The sequence below is a fragment of the Panthera uncia genome (assembly GCF_023721935.1).
Source record: "Panthera uncia isolate 11264 chromosome D3 unlocalized genomic scaffold, Puncia_PCG_1.0 HiC_scaffold_8, whole genome shotgun sequence".
NCBI lineage: Eukaryota > Metazoa > Chordata > Mammalia > Carnivora > Felidae > Panthera > Panthera uncia.
This window is the reverse complement of record NW_026057586.1, coordinates 31,231,569-31,252,539: the sequence shown is the minus strand read 5'-3', so window position 1 is coordinate 31,252,539 and position 20,971 is coordinate 31,231,569. Positions and strand designations below refer to the sequence as shown.

Genomic DNA, 20,971 nt, shown 5'->3' with positions numbered 1-20,971 from the left:
AGCACTATAGAAATGATTGCATGCATAGTTCAGAACTATGTAAACCAGGTATTGTGGAAATACTTAGGTGCTTAAATCATCGTGGGTGAGGACAGACTTTTTGATACGTGGCATAATAGAATAATATTTCTTCTAGTATATAGTTATATGCAGTATATTTGTTTATTAGAGGCAGCACTTCTAAATTATATTTACGCTCTAGTGTTATTTATTAAAGCTGTCTCAGTGATTTTTGAAAATATACATCTTTTTATAACTATAAATTATTTGAAAGATCTTTTTGTAATGGAGTTTTAAGGTTTATATAGTTCATTTATGATCATTTTTTTGGTACTTTTCAAGTTAACATATATCTTTTTCTCTTAGGCTTGTACCCCTTCTCTTTAATAAAAGGTTAGGAAAAGTTAACTTGTTTCAGCTTTTTATTTTATAAATGATAGTCTTTGGTAAAAAGACATTAGGAAGGTATACTATTTAACATTGTTTATTAATTCATTAGAAAAACTGCATTAAAAACAGTGGGAAATACAGATGAGTGAAATTATTTTGTCACTAATACACTTAATAAACTCACATTTTACATTTAATACTATATATCATATAATTTAAAGCATTATTTCCTGCCCATGTGGAGTTTATATTGCAAAAACATGATAATGGAAATGGTACTTTCAAACATAAGAGATGTGAAGAATCTTTTGAGAGACAGCTTTGATAATAGATGAAATAATAACAGAACAAAAATTAGAAGAATTTCAAGTATTTTTGAAAAGGTTCTTGACCCCTTTCTACTGCTTCTTGAAAATTGCTCATAAATTAATGCCTGTCTACCTACCCTGTCATATTTCCACTTAGTGTAAAGATTGCTGGGCCAGTGTATTGAATCTAATGGAAATAGACTTTCTTGTCACCTGTCTTTTGTGACAGATAGCCTTAGTGAAGATTACTTGTCACAGTTGGGCTGATAAATGTGTCTTCTGGTATTGTGACTGAGAACCAGCCTGTTAAACAACGGCTGTGGGAATTTGTGGTTTTCTGTAAGACTCAATTATTGAACTAAAGTCAAGTCACAGTACTTCCCCTATTTCAGTCTCTCCTGGTTTTGTGCACATTATCTAACAAAGGAAATACTAGCATTTGGAAATTGACAGAAAAACTTGATCCAAGATGTACAGTTAGGAAGAAATGAATTTTGCCCTTAATTAGTTTAGCTTTTCCCACTATGTACAAAGTGACATTTATTATGCTGAATTACCTCTCTTGCCTGATTTGGATAAAAATAAAAGCCAATACTCTTCAAAAACGATAATACCAACAAAATAAGGCAGCTTTATTTCTTAAGAATTGATGGATTGATTCTTTTTATTCAAGTTTGCATTGCATTGAGGAGGTGTCCCTCTAAGAAGCAATGCTGCTGAGTCTCTGTGTATAAAGTTCAGTAACATTAACTCCAGACCTAAAATTTGACTTCTTTGAATGGAACTTTATTGTGATAATTTGAAAAGTTACCAACATCTACTCAGTAGTTTTTGCAAATAATGCAACACATCCCTTGTGCATTTTATTCATATTTATACTTATTATATTTTAATTATACTTTGTGGTTTCTTGTTTTAAGTTGGAAAATGAGGACATACTAATTTTGACCCATTATCATTATAAACAGTTAAAAAAACTTACAAAAACAATCTACTAATTTCTATATCTAATATATCTAAAAACTGTAACAACTTTTTGTTAGATTTTATTTTTCCCAAAGTATTTCCTCAGCAACAACAGGTAAAAAATGGATATGTATTTTAAAATACAGTTGAAAGAAGATACTTTTTTTTAAAAGGGAGGAATGATGTTCATTAAATAGAATTAAAATACATAGGATGTGCATTATCATGTATTGTTTTTTACTATTTGGTTAAATTTTATCTGTTTTTTAACTTACTACACTGTAACCCAGGATGGTGATGAGTCATCTCCAATTTTAACAAGCTTTGAGATAGTGAAGGTTCCTGATCCTCAGATGTCTATGGTGAGTTATTGCCAAATTTCTTATGAAAGTGTGTTTCTCCACAGTGATTATGACTTGGATCCACACATACACTTTCTTTTAAAAAAGTATGTAACTAACTCAGACACCTAAAAGTAATTCATAAGCCCATTTTAGCTATCTGGACTCAAGTTCAGTGAACTTTTACAGTATCAACACCTAAAAATAAGGTCAGGAGAGTATAGTATTGGGGAACCATTTTATTTGATTATTGGAAGAGTTAGGGAATGTAGTCTTGAGAACTTAGGGAACAGGTATTTGAAAGGTTGTCGTCATGTGGAAGGGGAGTTTGTTTATACTGGAATGAAACTGTAGGCTCAATGGACAATTATAGGGAGACTGATTTTGTTGGAAAATATGGAAGATTGTTGTAGCTACAAGAACTTTTTTATTTGGATCATGGTGACTTGGATGATTTTGAGAGATACCTACATATGGAAGTTTGAGATGATAGCACTTTCAGTGATAGGAAACAGGAAGAATTCTTACTTTGTACCAGAGGATTAATTAGATGACTTTAAATTTAGAAAGTTTCAGGCAAAAAATACTTTTAGTATCATAATGGATACCATGATATTCACACTTAAAACTCCTTTACATCACTCTGAACCATCTTATTGTTATTTTTTTTACCTTTCTAATTGGATTAGTTACCTTCCTAATCAGACCAAAGTGGATTAAAAGTGGCATATTAGAAGATAAAAACATGATGATAGAGGTAAATACACATCATTAAAGCAGGAAGTAATAACTGATGGCCCAACACCAAAGGAAGAGATGGCAGAAAAACATAAAAATTAGGGAAAAAAAGGTCACTTGCAAATCTTTTAGAAACAAACATCCTGAATTCCTTCACAGTCCCTATGCATAGTATAATAAGTTCGAGTTAATATGTCTAAAATTGAAACTGAATTTTCATTATAAGATGATATATTTTTTATTCTGGATATTTGAAACATATGAATGGACATATTTTATGCTTACCTTCAAAGTGGCCAACAGTAAAAAAGATTTTTGGGGACACTTGGGTGGCTCAGTCCATGGGGCACCCTGTGTCGGGCTCTGTGCTGACAGCTCAGAGCCTGGAGCCTGCTTCAGATTCTGTGTCTCCTCCTCTCTGCCCCTCCCCTGCTCATGCTGTCTCCCCCTGTCTCTCAATAGTAAATAAACATTTAAAAAAAATGTAAGAAAAAAAAAAGTTTTTTATACCAGGACCTTAGTTAGCACTGTTACTCCTACCAAAAAGTCCAGTAAATGAGATGTTTGTATTTTTAGTGTATTCTTTTCTAAAGAAGATACTCATCAAGAGTTAATAGCTTTAGGGTGCCTGGGTGGCTAAGTTGAGTGTCCAAAATCGGCCCAGCATCACAATCTTGTGGTTCCTGGGTTCTAGCTCCACATCTGGCTTGCTGCTGTCAGCATGGAGCCTGCTTTGGATCTCCTGTCTAGCTTTTCTCTCTGCCCCTCTCCCGCTTGCACTCTCTCTCAAAAATAAATAAAGCTTAAAAAAAAAAAAATTATAGCTTTAACATTATGGATACTGTAATTAAAACAAAACAAAACAGGGGCACCTGGGTGACTCAGTCGTTTAAGCGTCTGACTTTGGCTCAGGTCATGATCTTACTGGTGAGTTCCAGCCCCACATCAGGCACTATGCTGACAGATGAGAGCCTGGAGGTTGCTTCACATTCTGTCTCCCTCTCTCTCTGCCTCTCTCTGGCTTGAGCTCTGTCTTTCTCTCTCTCTCAAAAATAAATAAATATTAAAAAAAATTTAAAAACAATTAAAAAAAGTTTTATTTTTTTTTTATTTATTTTTTTTTTTCAACGTTTTTTATTTATTTTTGGGACAGAGAGAGACAGAGCATGAACGGGGGAGGGGCAGAGAGAGAGGGAGACACAGAATCGGAAACAGGCTCCAGGCTCCAAGCCATCAGCCCAGAGCCTGACGCGGGGCTCGAACTCACGGACCGCGAGATCGTGACCTGGCTGAAGTCGGACGCTTAACCGACTGCGCCACCCAGGCGCCCCAAAAAAAGTTTTAAATGCAAGTGGGCAAACACTAAAAAGATAGAAAGAAATCCAAAACTAAAACAAAAACCAAAACTACTCTCCTTATCCCCTGTGCTCAAAAATTTAGTTCAGTTTGTAGTCATGATTATTTACCAAATAGAGGACTATATTTTAATAACAAAAAAAAACCCCAGCTATTATACTACTGAATCAGAGAATAAAGCACTATAAAACTTCTGTAATTATAAGCACATGCACTAGCACGTGTACATACACAGATAGACACAGATAGACTGATAGAACAGCAGAAAAAGCTCAGAAATAGATCCAAGTACATATGCAAATTAGTATATGATACTTAGTGGCATTTCATTACTGGAACATAGTCGTGGGGAACTGGTTAGCCATTTATAGAAAGATAAAATCAGACCCATACCTCACATCATACATTTCGAAAAAGATTAAGTCAGATCCATACTTCACATCATACGTAGAGAAAAATTCCAAATAGATCAGGGATTTAAGTATTAAAATGAAACTTTACTAGTACTTTACTGTCAGTGTAGGGAAAGCTTTGTAATCATGTTATGACTCAAAATCTAGAGACCGTAAAAGAAATGATTGATACATGTGACTACGTTAAAACAATCATATGGCAAAACACTGTAACAAAGTCAAAAGACAAGTGACAAACTGGAAGAAACTCTTTTTGACCTACATCACAGACAAAGGGATGAGTATCTAATGTATTGAGGATTCTTAAAAACTGAAGTAATAAAGGACCAGAAAGCCAATTGGAAATTAGGAAAAAGATATGAACAGATAATCCACACATGCAAAATAAAAATAAAATAAAAAAATCCCTTAAGCAAAGACAGTATGTTCAAAAGTAATGGCTTTGGCTATAGTTAAAATAGTCCATACCAAGTATACATATGTATGTTCAAGCATTATGGTCACCATTCCTTCCATCAGTCACTGCTGGCAGATGTCCCAGGGTCATTAGTAGCTCATAGGAAGAGGGAATGCTTTAGTCTGGGTTGTCAGGGAAGATTTTAGAGTAAAGGTGATACCCGAGTGGGTATGAAAGCCTTGAATATATGAAGAACGAGGGGGTATAATGAGATATTTTAAGAAGCTGGAACGGTATGTGCATATTATGGCACTAGTGAAGCATAAGGCATATTTAGTTTCCCTATCTCAATATGGTGATATTTAAAAGAAACATACACAGGGGATGAAAGTTGTAACAAGAATAAAATGTTAATTATTTTAAAATGGTTTTAAGTAAGCAACTACTTACTTTTATATTTCTAATTGGCCATTGAAACTTCCTTTTGATGAAGTTTACATTATTGATTAATTTTATAAATAATTTATAGGAGAATTTAGTTGAGAGCAAACATCACAAGCTTGCCCGGAGTTTAAGAAGTGGACCTTCTGACCATGATCTCAAACCTAACGCTGCCACAAGAGATCAACTAAATGTAAGAGAATTTATGGACTAATAATATAAAAATAATGAAATGTGTAATTTAGTTGCAATTGATGTGATAACCACTTCATTTGAAAGTGATTCAGGTGCATGTGTTTTCCAGGGTAATGAAATCTGCGTAATTTCAACAATTTTGCATTTTCTGTATGTTTTTTGAAATCAATTTTGGGGCTTTAAGAAAATATATTAATCCTGGAGACAGAGAGACAAATAGTATATACTTTCTTGATATAGTGGTCTGGCCACCATATAGAAACTGGCCCCAAGGTACATTGCCTGAGGGAAAGTCTTGGTGTGCAGATATGCATTGTTGTGTGCTTTGACTTGACAGGGAAAGTGTTCATTATTTATTTCCTTTTTCCTTTTGGAAAGAAAGGGGGATTTTGTTATTTTGATATGGTGTATTTTTGGTTGAATTAAATGAGCTCTGTAGTTACAGATTTCTATATGGAGTGTGACTTATTACATCGTTTTTTTCTGTCCCTGCACTCTAATAATATCCTTTTTTGGACTGAGAAGTGCAGCAAATTTAAGCCTTACTCTGCTTCATGTACATTTCTCTACTTCTGTAATATTCTATTATAGAAATATTTAAATAAATGAAAAATTTTAAATGAAATGGAAATACATAGGAAGAACATATTTAACCAACGTAGTTCTTTTTTTCTTTGTTGTAGATTATTGTGAGTTATCCACCAACCAAGCAACTTACATATGAAGAACAAGATCTTGTTTGGAAGTTTAGATATTATCTCACTAATCAAGAAAAAGTGAGTATCTTGAATATTTTCATATATCAGATTTATTTGCAAAATTTGTTACTAATGAACAGGAGAGGTAAAACTGCCATGGAAATAAAATGTTATTGTCAAAATAAAAACATGCTATAGAGCAATATATATGATATTTCATTTTTTAAATATTACAAAGGGCATATACACAAAGATACATGTACCAGTTTGTTGCTGCATAGATTATGTATAGGTGCATAGTTTGAATGGGTTAAATCAGAGAGACTTGGGTTCACTTTTGGTACCACTACTTATTCTTACTAGGTAAGGTGAGGAGAATTGCTTTGGAAGCTTGGTTTCCTCATTTTTCTGGTGATGACAATCCTTGGTAGGTGAGGTAATACTGGTGAATAACCTGGCCAAGTACCTGGCACATAGTAGATGCAGAGTAAATGTTTCACCTCTATCTTCATGGTTCTCACCTCTTTGAACTTGGATGACTACCAAACTATTTATGTTATTAAAAGGAATATAGAACTTTGGAGGAGATGTGGCTGGAGAGGGAGTATGAGAAATGTAATTTGAAATGTATAAGTTGAGTCATAGAGTGGGATCCATCTTGGCATGCGGAATAGAGGCAAGGTCAGAACTAGACATTTGCTTTTCTTAATGAAACCATGGAGTTACTAAGTTTCTGGAGAGAATTAGGATAAAGTAGTCAGTACTAGATTACAGTCTAGGGACTTGGTTCTGAGTCTTACTGTTGCCACTAAGAAGCTTTTTGAGTACTGGCAAATCACTTCCACCTGTCTGAATTTTAGTTTCTCATATTTAATATGAGTTGATTAAATGTGAACTTCAAGTCTCTTTTAGTTCTTAAAATAGTCTGTAAATTCTTAGAACATAGGTTCAAGGGCTAACTCTTAAGATATAAGAATAATAACCAGTATCTGTTAATCAGCCACAGTATGCCAGGGATCTTTTAAATCCCACAACAACCCCAGAATGTTGGTGTGATCATGAGTGTTCTATATATGAGGAAGCTTGAGTCTTAAAGACATTAAGGAACCTGTGCAAGAAGCACAAAGCTCTTATACCATCTTGATGTGCTCACATCTGTGAATAAGAAGAGAACTTAGTGGATTTTAGAGAAAATATTTGCAACATCACGTACATGCCTCAGCAGGAATTATGAAATGTGTTGGGCACAAAACATAGCAGCATCAGGAAAATTAATATCTGTCAGAAAGCTATTACATAATTATATGAGAATGAATGAATATGTTTTACAATCTCATGAGACAGTCTTTAGCTACTTTAACCTGTTTTTCTGAAACAATTTTATTTCTTTTCATTTCTAAAGTAAAGGTAAAAATTCAATTGCAGCTCATCTTAAACTTTCCAGCTTTACTTCTTTATCTTTTATTGATGCCTTGGGAAATTCTTTGTAGATGAATTATATTAACTCTCCTTTACATCCTTAACAAGAGTGAAAGAAGAATTTTAAATTTCCTATAGCTTTGAGTGTTATTCTCTTCATGACTGCAAAAAAGGAAATATTCATCAATAAAAACTTAGGTTGTGATTCTGGGTTTCATAAAAAAATTGAGTTAGTACATGATACTCTGTTAAATGAAGAAAAACCTTGGTCACAGAAATTGCATCTTGAATGTAGAAGAGTGTTTGCTAAAACATACAGCAAGATATTGAATTAAACCTGTTAGAATGTATGGGTTCAAGAAGCATAGAAAAGATTTACAGAGCAGAACTGCCTTAGGTAGAAACACTTGCAAGAAAAATTGTTTGTTTAAACAAGTAGTCACTTCCCACCGAAATTCAATTACTTCCAGATATGTGCAAAAGAAATAAAATGCTCAAGTGATATAAAGTATATGACAAGTTTCATTTAACTAGTTGATTTCAAGTTTTTGAAATGTGGGTGATGAAACTTCAGTTCTCAGGATGCATTATAGGATTCTTATGATCACTAGAGTAGAACAAACAATATTTCTTAATGTTTGGGAAGCACTTTTCAGTAGACCAGATATATATATTGGCTTTCAAGTGACCAGAGGAATTATTCACACAGCCACATTTGTGTCTTTGTAATAATTTAAAATGGGTTTTGTAGAAAACAAATACTCTTGTACTCCTGTCCCTTAATTTACTTACACAAAGAAGTTCTTTCCATGTCAGTTTCTCTGAAACTGATTTAGGTTATTTGGCATTGGGCCCTGAAGCTGAAAAGATTTGGTGGAGAGAAAGCAGTGGTCAAAAATTGGTGGAAATTAGTTCTTACAAACTTACATTTCTTATTTACTTTTTAATTAAATTTGGTCTTTCCACCTATTTTTTTCTAAATGACCTGTCTTAAGTATTTTGGATGAAAACCTTCTACTCTGGATGTGATGTTGCACCTACGAAGTTCACAGTAATCACTTTATCTAGCAAAACCAGTGAAATTCAGGAAGATTTTAAAAATTTGTGGTCCATACTATGTAGAACTATTTCTACATAGTATGGAAAGTGGCTTATTATTATGAAATCCAAAATGTGAATATTGTAACTTTTCAAAACCAATAAATGGTAAATGGCTTCTTATAAAAATGTTAATTGAAAATTACTTTCTTAATGCCTTTCTGTTATCTTTGGGGGAAAAAAAGCATAGGAACTGTCACACAGTGGAGGTAATAGTGATGCACTGAATGTTCATATGAGGCTTTTCCTGAAGTAGCTGTTGGGACCGTAACATCAGGACAATAATCATATTTGTGCTGTCAAGAAGTCGATGAGGAGCAGAAATGAATTCACTTCAGCAAGCAAAGTTACCACTTTGGCCTAGTAATATTTAGACTCTAGGCTTTGAGATACCATTTCTCTGTCTTCATATAAATTAAAACTGTTTTTAGGGAAAGGATATTTATACAGAATCAAAATGGGGAAACATAAGCATGTAAATTGATTAAAGGTTATTCTCCAATAAACATTTAGGTAATTACTATAATAGATATGTAGAGTATAGCAAGATCCGTGTGCTATGATATGAAGAAAATTTCACAGAGCAAAAGATTGGTCTTAAAGTTTGAATAAGCTTCGATGATATTTTTTATGTGATGATCATTTTTCATGGAGAAGAAAAGCATGAGTAAAGCAGCATGTTAAGTTCAGAGACAGAAAAATTTGTGTGAATGGTTATGAAATAAACAAGTTGGAGTCAGTTTGAGCCTTGGATTCTAGCTTGGGAGTTGGATTTCACTGGTGATAGGAAACCACTAAAGCAACAGAGTATGTCTTTTAAGAAGTGATGTTTTAAGGAAGTTGAATCAGGGTGGGTTGGAGCAGATCTGAGAATGAAGGAAGAGATCTAATTAGGAGACTCATGTATGATTTTGAGAGTGATCTTGGAGGGCAGGGGAAGGAGAGGAGAATGTGTAAGATGACTTGGTGACAACTCCCAGGAGTTAGGCTTGAGTGCCTGAAATAATGAAATAGGGCAAGTGGAAGGAGCAGGGTGAGCAGATATTTTCAATATTGAAATTAGAAGCACAGCTGTGATACTGTGATCTAATAAGAAATATATACTTGGTTTTTGTTTCTGGCACGGTTTCTAAAGCCCTGGGGATTTCCTGAGTGGTAGGGATGGGGGTGGTGTCTTTTTGTTATTCATAATAAGCCCCTTTCAGCCATACCTGAGTTTATGCTAATGAGGTGATTCTTGCAAGATGGAGCTGGTTGCTAGAGGAACCAACCAGATGAATATGATTAGAAGGTTGGAATTTTCAACCCCACCCCATGACTTCTGGGAGAGGGACTAGGCATTGCATTAATCAACACTGGCCAGAATAAATCAAACCTATGTAATGGAACCTTCATGAAAACCTATAACGACAAGGTCTGTAGAGCTTCTGGGTTGGTGAACGCATTCATGTGACAGGAGAGTGGCACATCCAAACCTCTATAGGGACAGAACCACCTCTGCTTGGGACCCTTCCAGACCTGTCCAATGTACCTTTTCATCTGGTTATTCATTTTGTATCCTTTGTAATAAACCAGTAGTAATAAGTAAAGTATTTCTGAGTTTTGTGAGCTGTTATAGCAAATTACTGAGCCTGAGGAAGGTGTCATTGGTAACTTCTGATTTGTAGCCAAGTCACACACAAGTGTGGGCAACCTGGGGATCCAAAATTTGTAATTGGCTCTAAAACAGGAAGCAGTTTTGTGAGACTGACCCTTTAACCTGTGGAATCTTCAGTAACTCCAGGTAGTTTCAGAATTGAACTAGATTTTGGGACATCTAGTTGGTGTTCTCAGAGAATTAAGCAATTGTTTGGTGTGGAAAACGACACATTTGTTGTCAGAAGTGTCCTGAGTAGAGGAATAGATTTCCCTTTAGCAACAAATTAGAAATTTCCCATAACTTAGTTGGTAGAAGTTAAAAATAGAGATATATATGATGAACATAGTTTTTTTCAGCTCTGAAGTGATTGTGAATGTGATTCTAAGAATAGGAGATAATAGTGAAGAGGTTCTAAGATCAGAAGGGAGGTTAATGAAATACTGCTATTTAGGGGCGCTGGGGTGGCTCAGTCGGTTAAGTGTCTGGCTTAGGTCATGATCTCACGGTTTGTGAGTTTGAGCCCCTCATCAGGCTTTGCGCTGACAGCTCAGAGCCTGGAGCCTGCTTCCAATTCTGTGTCTCCCTCTCTCTGTCTGCCCTCTCTCCCTTGCTTGCTCTCTATCTCTCTTTCAAAAATAAACATTAAAAAAAAAATTGGAAATACTGCTATTTAAAACATGGCAATAAAAGTGGTAATGTTGTCATTTGACATTGTACCCAACATCAGAAGTAGAATAACAATAATATCAGATGATAAAATAATTAACATCAAATATATATTATTTCCAAAGTACTGTTCTAAACATTTGCATTCAGTAACTTATTTAATCATTACTGCAACTTTATAGGACAAGTTACTTAAAAGTTAAATAATGTGCTAGAGGTGACTCAGCCAAAAAGTCATGGAGCTGGGAATTAGGATTTGACCTCAAACACTCTGGCTCGAAAGCCTGTACTCTCCATTTATCAGTGGAAACTCTGAAGATAAAATTGCTTTTGAATCCTTAAATTTACATACATCAGTACAGCATCTTTAAAGGGCCAGGAATTAAGTATTATTATTATTATTGCTTCAAATTCTTATATTTTCTATCTTTCTCATTTCCCTTCTCCTTGTTTTCCTTCTTCATTCTACTACCTCTTTGCTTACATTTGTAACATTCAGCATTAGAAAGTTGTATAATTCTTTGTACAGTGTCTTAAGTTCCTTGGCAGCAGCATGCTATAAATCTTACTAGTAAATCTGTAAATCTGAGAATCTGGGGGTTAGATTGTTTCAGTTATTGAGCTGAGTACATCAGCATGCTGCAAGATTTGCTTGTAAGTACATATCTGCACATTTCTATTAAGACTGCTGATGTGCTGTGAAATGGAGAAGGTTTTGCTGTAGTTATTTAAGAAGTATTGCTTTGTTTCAACATTCAACATAGAAATGCATTCTAGAAGTGAAAAATAAAATGCATGGAATAAGTTAGAAGGGTGGTCTGTGTTCTTACATGGAGAGGGAGCACTGTGCTAAATGGCATGCTGTCGGTACTGAAGAAATGGATAGCTACCTTTCAGAACAGACTCCAGTTGTAGAGATAAGAATGCCCACAAAAGTGTTTGGCAGTTAAGAAGAGCATCATTTGAATGAAAGGGTTAAAATTGAGGTAAGTACTAAAGGAAGAGCTCAAAGTGAGAATCAAGCTGAGGGGAAAAATGCAGGAAATATTGCTTGGGAAATAATGGACAGGAATTGGTAATGGATTTAGGAGATCAGTGTTGATGGAATAGTGGCTCTACGGGGCATGGATTTAGCTAATTAGGAGATGGCAGTGCCTTAATGGTAGGGAGGAACCATCTGGTGAAAGATGCATGGGCTCAGAGTTAGTGGATCCCAGTTTTGGGTGTAGCTTCTTACCATTTTGAGGTGACAGGCAAGCCACTGACTTCACTGAGATTATATACAGTTTGAGCACTGGACTAGATAATCTCCATCGGGCCTTTTCGCTTAATTTACTTAAATCAAGAATAAGTTAGGTCATGGGCATTAGGGTTCATTTTATGTCATACTAACCAATAACTGTATTTTGTTGTCCAAAAGGGCATTTTTTTCAGAACTGGATTAGTTTACTAATGAAAAGATTTTAGTTGGGCAGAACAGGAATTTTAAATTAAAAAAAAAAAAATTTTTTTTTAACGTTTATTTTTGAGAGACAGAGAGAAATAGAGCGTGAGCAGGAGAGGGGCAGAGAGAGAGAGAGAGAGGGACACACAGAACCGAAGCAGGCTTCAGGCTCCGAGCTGTCAGCACAGAGCCCGACACGGGGCTCGAACTCACAGACTGCAAATTCATGACCTGAGCCGAAGTCGGATGCTCAACTGACTGAGCCACCCAGGTGCCCCAGGAATTTAAAATTTTAAAGTTATCTTTGTTCAAGAGAGGAATTCATAGACAAAGAGAAAGAAGAAAATGGGATCAGCCAGGAAACTGTTCCCAGTAGGGAGATGTGACAATAGAGATAGTTTTTTATGGAGAACAAATACACAACCTTGTTAAAAGAGCACTTATTATGTATGGAACCATGAATGATATGCTCCAAGGTCATTTATTTACCTGGAAAATCTTGTAAAAACTTTAGATAGTTATGCTGCTTGTCTAAAGAAGTGAGGTTCCAGAAAGATACTACAAACAGGTAGCTGAATCATAGAATATTTGTTGCTGCTTCTGTGTTTTTCTCTATGCTTGTTTGTGTGGAGTTTTTGTTTGTCTTTTAAAATAGTTACTTCTCTGTGTAAGAGATGTACATATTTAATTTAGTTTGAGCCCTCATGTGTGAGTATCTAGGAAACCCAGTGATCCTGGAGAGGTTTGAGAGTGAGGTCCGTGGTAGGGATTGTACCTTTGCTTGACTTTGAACTCTTTTTATTTATTGGCTGCAATATTTTATGTCCCATGTTGATGTTGTAAAATGAAGGTTGTTTGTAAAACATCTCATGAGAACATGTACGCCTCTTTATTTCCATGTCTTGAGGCCTGCACTATTTTGTTATTTAAAAAAATTTTTTTTAATGTTTATTTACTTTTGAGAGAGAGAGAGAGAGAGAGAGAGCAGGGGGAGGGGCAGAGAGAGAGGGAGACACAGAATCTGAAACAGGCTCCAAGCTCCGCGCTGTCAGCAGAGTCCTAATCCAGAACTTGAACTCAGGAACCGGTGAGATAATGACCTGAGCCGAATTTGAATACTTCACTGAAGGAGGCACCCCAAGGTCTGTGCTATTTTAAAATAAAAAAGGAAAATGAAGAAAAGTCAAAGAAAACTTAAAAATTTGTAGTGCTCTGTATAGTGGTTTAACTTGAAAAATGTAGCGTCGCCTGGTACAAGGTACAAGGTAGAAGCCAGTACCTTCATGTGGGTTCAGACTGGGTGGCTCAGTCCGTTAAGTGTCTGACTTTGGCTCAGGTCATGATCTCATCACGGCTTGTGGGTTCGAGCCCCGTGTCTGGCTGTGTGCTGACAACTCAGAGCCTGGCGCCTGCTTCGGATTCTGTGTCTCCCTCTCTTTCTGCCCCTCCCCTACTCACGCTCTGTCTCTCTGTCTGTTAAAAATAAATAAAACCTTAAAAAAACAAAGAAAAAACTAAGCTGAAAAATGTAAAGTTACAGGGAACATGCTTTTTTTTTTTCCCTTTCTGTCCTGCAGTATTTTTCTAGGAACATATGTGTAACTATGTTTAGTGGTTACACATGGAGTCTGTCATCAATTCTGTGACTTTGTCATCAGGACCAAGTGGGAAACTCTGCCTACTCACTCTTGACCTTCCTTTTCCCAGGTAATAGGCTGTTGTTTCTAATGTTAAAATCTTTTCTGATTTTAGGCTTTAACAAAATTCTTGAAATGTGTTAATTGGGATTTACCTCAGGAGGCTAAACAGGCATTGGAACTTCTAGGAAAATGGAAGCCAATGGATGTAGAGGACTCCTTGGAGCTTTTATCCTCCCATTACACCAATCCAACTGTGAGGCGTTATGCTGTTGCCCGGTTGCGACAGGCAGATGATGAGGTACATTGTTACTCATTACTCTTCTTTGGGTACATTTTAAACTAGAGCCTGATTATAGACTCATTTACTCCTCCCCACTCAGTCCAGTGTGTGTGTGTGTGTGTGTGTGTGTGTGTGTGTGGTAGAGAGAGGGAGAGAGCGAGAGATAGGTAGACCAGAGAGAGAGAAAGGGAGATTTTTAGAAGGGAAGAGGATATACTAGGTGTGTTTTCAGAAGTAAAATTAAAATATTCCTCCAAGGACTCTTCTGTGAAATGAAAATTTACTTCCTGATCTGTTACATGATAGGACAATCTCTCCCAGGACATTTACCTGGCAGCAGAGCTTGTATTGCTCTGTCTGGAAAAAGGAATTCTAATGAAAAATGGTTTAATGCGGCACCAGCTAGGGAATAATTCAGATCCCCTCTATCAGTCAGTATACAACAAGCCACATTTAATTGCAGCCTTGAGAAGCCCTTGGGGCCTTTAAAGCATAGAGATGCATGGTCATCTTATTCTCCTTCAAACTTCTCCTTTAAACTTTCAGCTGCTGACAATTACGTGTATATGTAGATTTTCTGAAGGTGGTTTTGAATCCTCTGGAAAGCCAAGCCTGCAAACTTTATGCTGGCTATTTATATACATATAAAACCACCAGGGAAGGAGGAACACTCTGTGGACACAAAGCATTGCTGGATTTTGAATTGGAGTTATTCCTAATAAGATAGAGTAATCCAGCAAGTTTTTTAACGTACTAATTTTTATATGGTGAATGAATGCCTTTTCCAAACATAACCTAATAATTTATGCTAGCCTGCAGGGCTTATGGGATACAGGATAACTTTTCTCAAGCCTCGATGTATATAGCAATGTTGTTTCCATAGAATAACTAATACTGAAGATCTTTTTTTAAAAAAAGTCATTTTGAATTTGTAGTGGCAAAACATAGCACTAAGGTCGATGTATGTCTTTAATTATAGTAAAATGTGAGCACTAAAGTAAATAGTCTAGTGAATGCTCACATATAATTTACCCATCTTCAGTTGCCAGCTCACAGCTAGTCTTGTTTCATCTGTAACACCACTTATTTTCTCTTCTCCTTTTCCTACCCCTCACCGGATTATTTGGAGGCAAATCTCAGCTGTTGTATAATTTTATTGGAACAGTGTTCTTTACTCTCCTGTCAAAAAGCAATCCTAAGCATTGTGATTCAGCATATTATCTTCTTCCTCACTGTCTTTACTGTACCACAAGTACAATTTATTACATATTTATTTGAAATGTAGAAATGTTGAAATATTTATTGTGAAATTAATTGGAAATTTAACTTAAATCATTAATTCTCAATGTTTGATATGAGTTATAGCGTTTAGCTAAAGGCCTCTGGGCTACAGTCAAGACAGTACCTTCGTGTGGGTTCAGAATTTAAATAGAAAAATTATCAGTCCTAATTTTTGATTGTCTTATTTCAATTCCCTCACAAGCTTCTAGCTTAGTATTTGATTGTCTCTGGAGATAGCTGTATTCATGCAGGTACTGAACTATTTCCAGACCATTTTAGAATTTTTGTTATTAGGTAGAGGATAATGATAGAAACGTTGTGTACACTTTAAATTGCAAAATATGGTAGTTTTTTTTTAGGTTTTAGAGATCTTAATCTTTGAATACCTTTCTGAATTTAATTTGCTAATATTCTATTTAGGAATTTTTTATTTTTATTTTTATAAATTTTTTTTTTCTTTAATGTTTATTTTTGAGAGAGAGAGACTGAGAACGTGAGTAGGGAGGGGCAGAGAGAGGGAGACATGGAATCCAAAGCAGGCTCCAGGCTCTGAGCTGTCAGCACAGAGCCCAGTGTGGGGCTCGAACTCATAAACCATGAGATGATGACCTGAACTGAAGTCGGATGCTTAACAACTGAGTCACCCAGGTGTCCCTTTAGGAATTTTTTAAAAACTGTATTTCTTATTGTTGTGTGGTTCAAAAGGAGAGGTTCCCCATTAGAGTTTGAGGAGGAAGTGGCATTTGAGATACTCATTAGAGGAAAAGTAAATGTTCACAGTTGGACATGAGTTTACATTTTAAGTGGAGAGACCAAAATGAGCAAAGGCAAGGAGAGTGAAAAGTAATAAGAAAATAGCAAGTATTTCACTTTAACTGGAATGTGGGATGTATGTAGCTAGCTGTTCAGGATGTAAGATCGGAACCTGTGTCCTTCTAACTGTAAATGCCTATATGAAGAATTACTCTTAATTCAATAAGAAATGGGAAGTCACTTAGTGATTTTTGATATGGAATTTTGCCTGTGTACCCTGAAGCATTAGAATTAACTTGTTATTGAGAGAAATGGTGATCACTATCTAGATAATATTCCATAGCTCTTGGGAAATTTTACTGAATTGCCTCAGATGGAAACCTGATCTTTTCTTTTGTTTTACTCCAATGCTATGTCCTTCATGCTTAGAGGAATTTTATGTTTTTCAAGATGTGACTATATAATGAGCAAATAGACTTTGTACAAATGAAGGAAAGTATAGTTTGAATATAGAATACCAAACCAACAAATCAGATAGTGATGAGTGACAAAAAGAGGAACGTTTTCTTCTGAATTCCTCCTTTGTGGGGAATTTAATAACCATATAGCCCTTTTGATTTCATGTGGAAAGTCTTCTATAATTGGGAAAACATAACAGGTGATATACTCAGCAGCATTTTCGAAGCATGCTTAGCAGTGAAACACAATTACTTAATTCTCCTGAGAAGGATATTTGTCATTAAATATATTAATCAATTTTTTGTTATGAAATTCACCTTTTTTCCCTTAGAAAAAGCGTACCTATTGCTATTAGATGTCATAAGTCTCAAAATAATAGTAGAAAATCAGATGTTTATTACTCCAGTTAAAAAATGATTTTGGGGCACCTGGGTGGCCCAGTCCGTTAAGCTCTTGATTTTCGCATAGGCTGTGATCTTATGCTTTGTGTGATCGAGCCCTGCATGGGGCTCTGTGCTGACAGTCTGCTTGGGATTCTTTTTCTCTCCCTCTTGCTCTGCCCCTGTCCTGCTCGAACTCTGTCTCTCTGTCTCTCTCTCTCTCTCTCTCAAAATAAATAAATAGACATTAAAAAAAATGATTTTTAGAGAACAAAACACTGTAGAGGTGCTCTGATACAGTCATTTGATTTCTCTGGCCACTGACATTGATATATTTGAATATGAATGAATAGGCCAGTTAAACTTTTATTTAATTTTTTTGTGGCAAAATCATAGTCGTGAAATCCTGTGTATTCTTCCCCTGTCGCTATTTAGATAATGATAAAAATATTGACTGTATCAATGTAAGAAAAAAGGTACGAAAAAGAATACAGTAGAGTATAAAGTAAAGGAAAATAGGTTGTTGGGAGTGGACTTTGTCCTCATGGAGTTTGCAGTAAACTGGAGAAGATGAAGAGTAAATAAGCAAATAACTACAAATTCTATAGCTGTTACAAGTAAGGAAGGAAAGTGTGGATCCTGACTGAAGTTCTGACAGGGGATTTCACTTGGTTTATAGGCCTAAAGAGGAGACTGAGATTGAGGTGGTATTCATCAAGTCTCAGCAATTATCTGATTATGAGTTTTGAGGGGCTAACTAGGTGAGTAGCAACTAGAACTCGAAGATAATGAAACTTTAAAAAAGTGTTTGAGTTGTGTGGATTTCTTCAGTTTATAATTGGTTTTAAAAGTGACACTTTGGGAGTTTTCTTAATAGTCATTGAGAAAGGCTAAGATAAGAACTACATTTATGGAGAGTAAGATAGGCTTCATATCCATGCTAAACATTAAACTGGAAGAGTCTTTTTACATTAAAGGAAAACTCAGAAAAGTAAAAACGATTTTGTTGACACTTTTGAGTCCTAATTATCGTGTTGATTGTCAATATCAGTATTGGAAATTTAACCTTGGGCATTTGTTTTTTTAAGCCATTATTGCTAGTCGGCAGGAAAGTAAGCTTTTCCCGTAACCAAGAGTGTTAAAATTAAAATGTCTGTTTTATAGGATTTTTCCATTTAGGTAGCAACCCAAATTCTCTAAAACCTGAGCTCTCAAGGAAAAAAAAGAAGAAAGGACTTAGGATTAAAAAAAAAAAAAAATCCTAACCAGAAAAGTTTATGAAACAGGAATTCTTTGAGAACTTGAAAATTTGGAGTTTCTTATGAAATCTTAGACATAAAATGCTGTTATCGGATCTATTGCTGAAAAAAGGATCCTTTCTAAATTTTTTAGTTTTACACGAACCATCTTAATCCTTGTTTTTGTTTTCTGCCTTGCTTTTTGGATACCACTTTAAATGCATTTATTGGCCATTTACTCTGTGCCAAGCACTGTTTTGTGACTTTCTTCTATTAACTGATTTAATCCTCACAACTTATCTCTAAGGTATAGATGATTTTGTCCATTTTACAGATGAGGACCCCGTGAGGCAGCAAGAGGTTAAATAACCCAGTAACTTGCCAAAAGTAGCACAGCTGATAAGTGGTAGATGAAACTAAACTGTTAGCTTGATATGTAAGAATAAATGATGTCTATAATCAGTTGCATTTGTTTTTCTAATATTAGCCTATTTTTGTTTGTTTGTTTTCCAGGATTTGTTGATGTACCTATTACAGCTGGTCCAGGCTCTCAAATATGAAAATTTTGATGACATAAAGAATGGATTAGAACCTACCAAGAAGGATAGTCAGGGTTCAGTGTCAGAGAGTGTGTCAAATTCTGGAATCAATTCTGCAGAAATAGATAGGTATGGATATGCAGGGAGGACTTATGTTCAAATCTAATAGTCTCCCCTCTTTTCAAACTTCTCCTTTCCTTTTTCCTTAGATGTACCAAGCCCTAGTTGGTACTAAGTTTAAAGTTGTACCAATAAATGTGACATATGCACTCACAGAACACACATTACTGTATTACAGAGCAGTGTTTTGCAAGCTGTGGAGTCAGAATCCTTGAGTGAAAATCTTGACTCTGCCACTTACTAGCTGTGTAAACTTGTGTAAGGTGCATAATCTCTGCTTGGCCCCAGTTTCTCATCTTAAAAATGGGAATGTAATAATAGTAACTGATTTTTGCAGGTTGTTGGAAGATTAAATGAGTTAATACACATAAAGCACTTAAGATAGTGCTTGGTAAGAGTTAGAAACTGCTCATGCAAAAATAAAACAAATGGTGGGGCATGGTAGTGGACTCAGATATTTTATTGTAAAGTTTATGTTTTACATCTTAATGCTTTGCACCTTTTTAGTAGTCATAATAAAAAAAATGCCATAGTACTTGAATTAAAAGCTGTTAACAACAATGACAATTAAGAACTCCCACCTCTGTAGCAGACACTGTGAGGGGGCCCGCATACATTAAGTCATTTTAATAATCCTCTGAAGTACATATTCATATCTCTAATTTAGAAATGAAGGACTGAACAAGAAGTTAATTGTCCAGAGTCTTATATCCTGCAAATGGTAGAGTTGACTCTAAAGCCCACGTTCTTTCTACTTTGCCATTTTGGTTTCCATAAAATCTTAAAGAATTTGAGACAAATAGGAACCTTTGGGTGAGAAACCTGAGGCTCAGTGATGAAAATTATTTTGTGAAGGTCATGAGATTTGTTAATGACAGATGAGGTCTAGAATTCAGATTTCCTGAATTAGTCCAATGATTACAATTATCCCATGGGCTTAAGTTTGTGTTTTTGAATTTTTCACTATGATTATGATACTGCTGTTTTTATCTTCTCTGTTTCATTTGAAGAAGAACAGAAAAACGGGAAAGATCATTTTTTTTCTTCTATCGTCTGCTTTCTATTTTTTGTTTTTAAAAGAACAGACCCTTGACTTTGTCTTCCACTGTACATTGGAGGTCTTCGGTCTCCAGTCATGCTTATTTACCTTCTTCCTTACTTCTGCCACCTAGAATATTTTCTTAGAAGTCTGTTAAGATTTTACAATGTAATGTAAGCTGTAATTGAGTATTTCCCAATTATGGTCTGCTGCTCACTAACGTCTATATTTTGTAAAAAGATAAAAAAAGAGATGGGCTGCTCTTGTGGGCAGAAATATTTGGGAAATGGTGGTTTAAATTAAAATGGGCTTTTAAAAAAACTACAGTACTTATCAAAAACCTTTAATATGCCAGCTTGCACAGAAATCTTCCGAGAGGACTGTGGCCCATATTTGTTGACTGTAGGCTTTTTCCAGGCTATAATGTGACTCTAGTGTTGCACACAACATGCTTTAGGAAGTGATGCTTTAACCAGACAGAGCTGAGGTGAACTATGCTAAAAAATGTATATCTTATAGGCAGAGTATTTTACCTATCAGTTATATCTCCTATTACTTTTTCAGCTCCCAAATTATAACCAGCCCTCTTCCTCCAGTGTCTTCCCCTCCTCCTGCATCCAAAACAAAAGACAGTTCAGATGGTGAAAATCTAGAGGTGAGTACAAAGCTTCTCAAGTTTCCTACAGGAGAAATCTTACAAGATTTCAAATGAACATTTTATGTTGGTCTTTAA

General features: G+C 35.5%; 1 protein-coding gene across 1 annotated transcript in view; it reads left to right on the top strand.

Annotated features, from left to right (window-relative positions):
• The window catches only part of PIK3C3 (phosphatidylinositol 3-kinase catalytic subunit type 3), a 142,934-nt gene that overhangs the window by 46,249 nt on the left and 75,714 nt on the right, over positions 1-20,971 (top strand). Inside the window, exons 7-12 of the mRNA XM_049620173.1 lie at positions 1,955-2,026; positions 5,439-5,543; positions 6,229-6,321; positions 14,262-14,447; positions 19,054-19,208; positions 20,803-20,893. Coding sequence (XP_049476130.1) covers positions 1,955-2,026; positions 5,439-5,543; positions 6,229-6,321; positions 14,262-14,447; positions 19,054-19,208; positions 20,803-20,893 — 702 coding nt within the window. The remainder of the gene's footprint in view (positions 1-1,954; positions 2,027-5,438; positions 5,544-6,228; positions 6,322-14,261; positions 14,448-19,053; positions 19,209-20,802; positions 20,894-20,971) is intronic.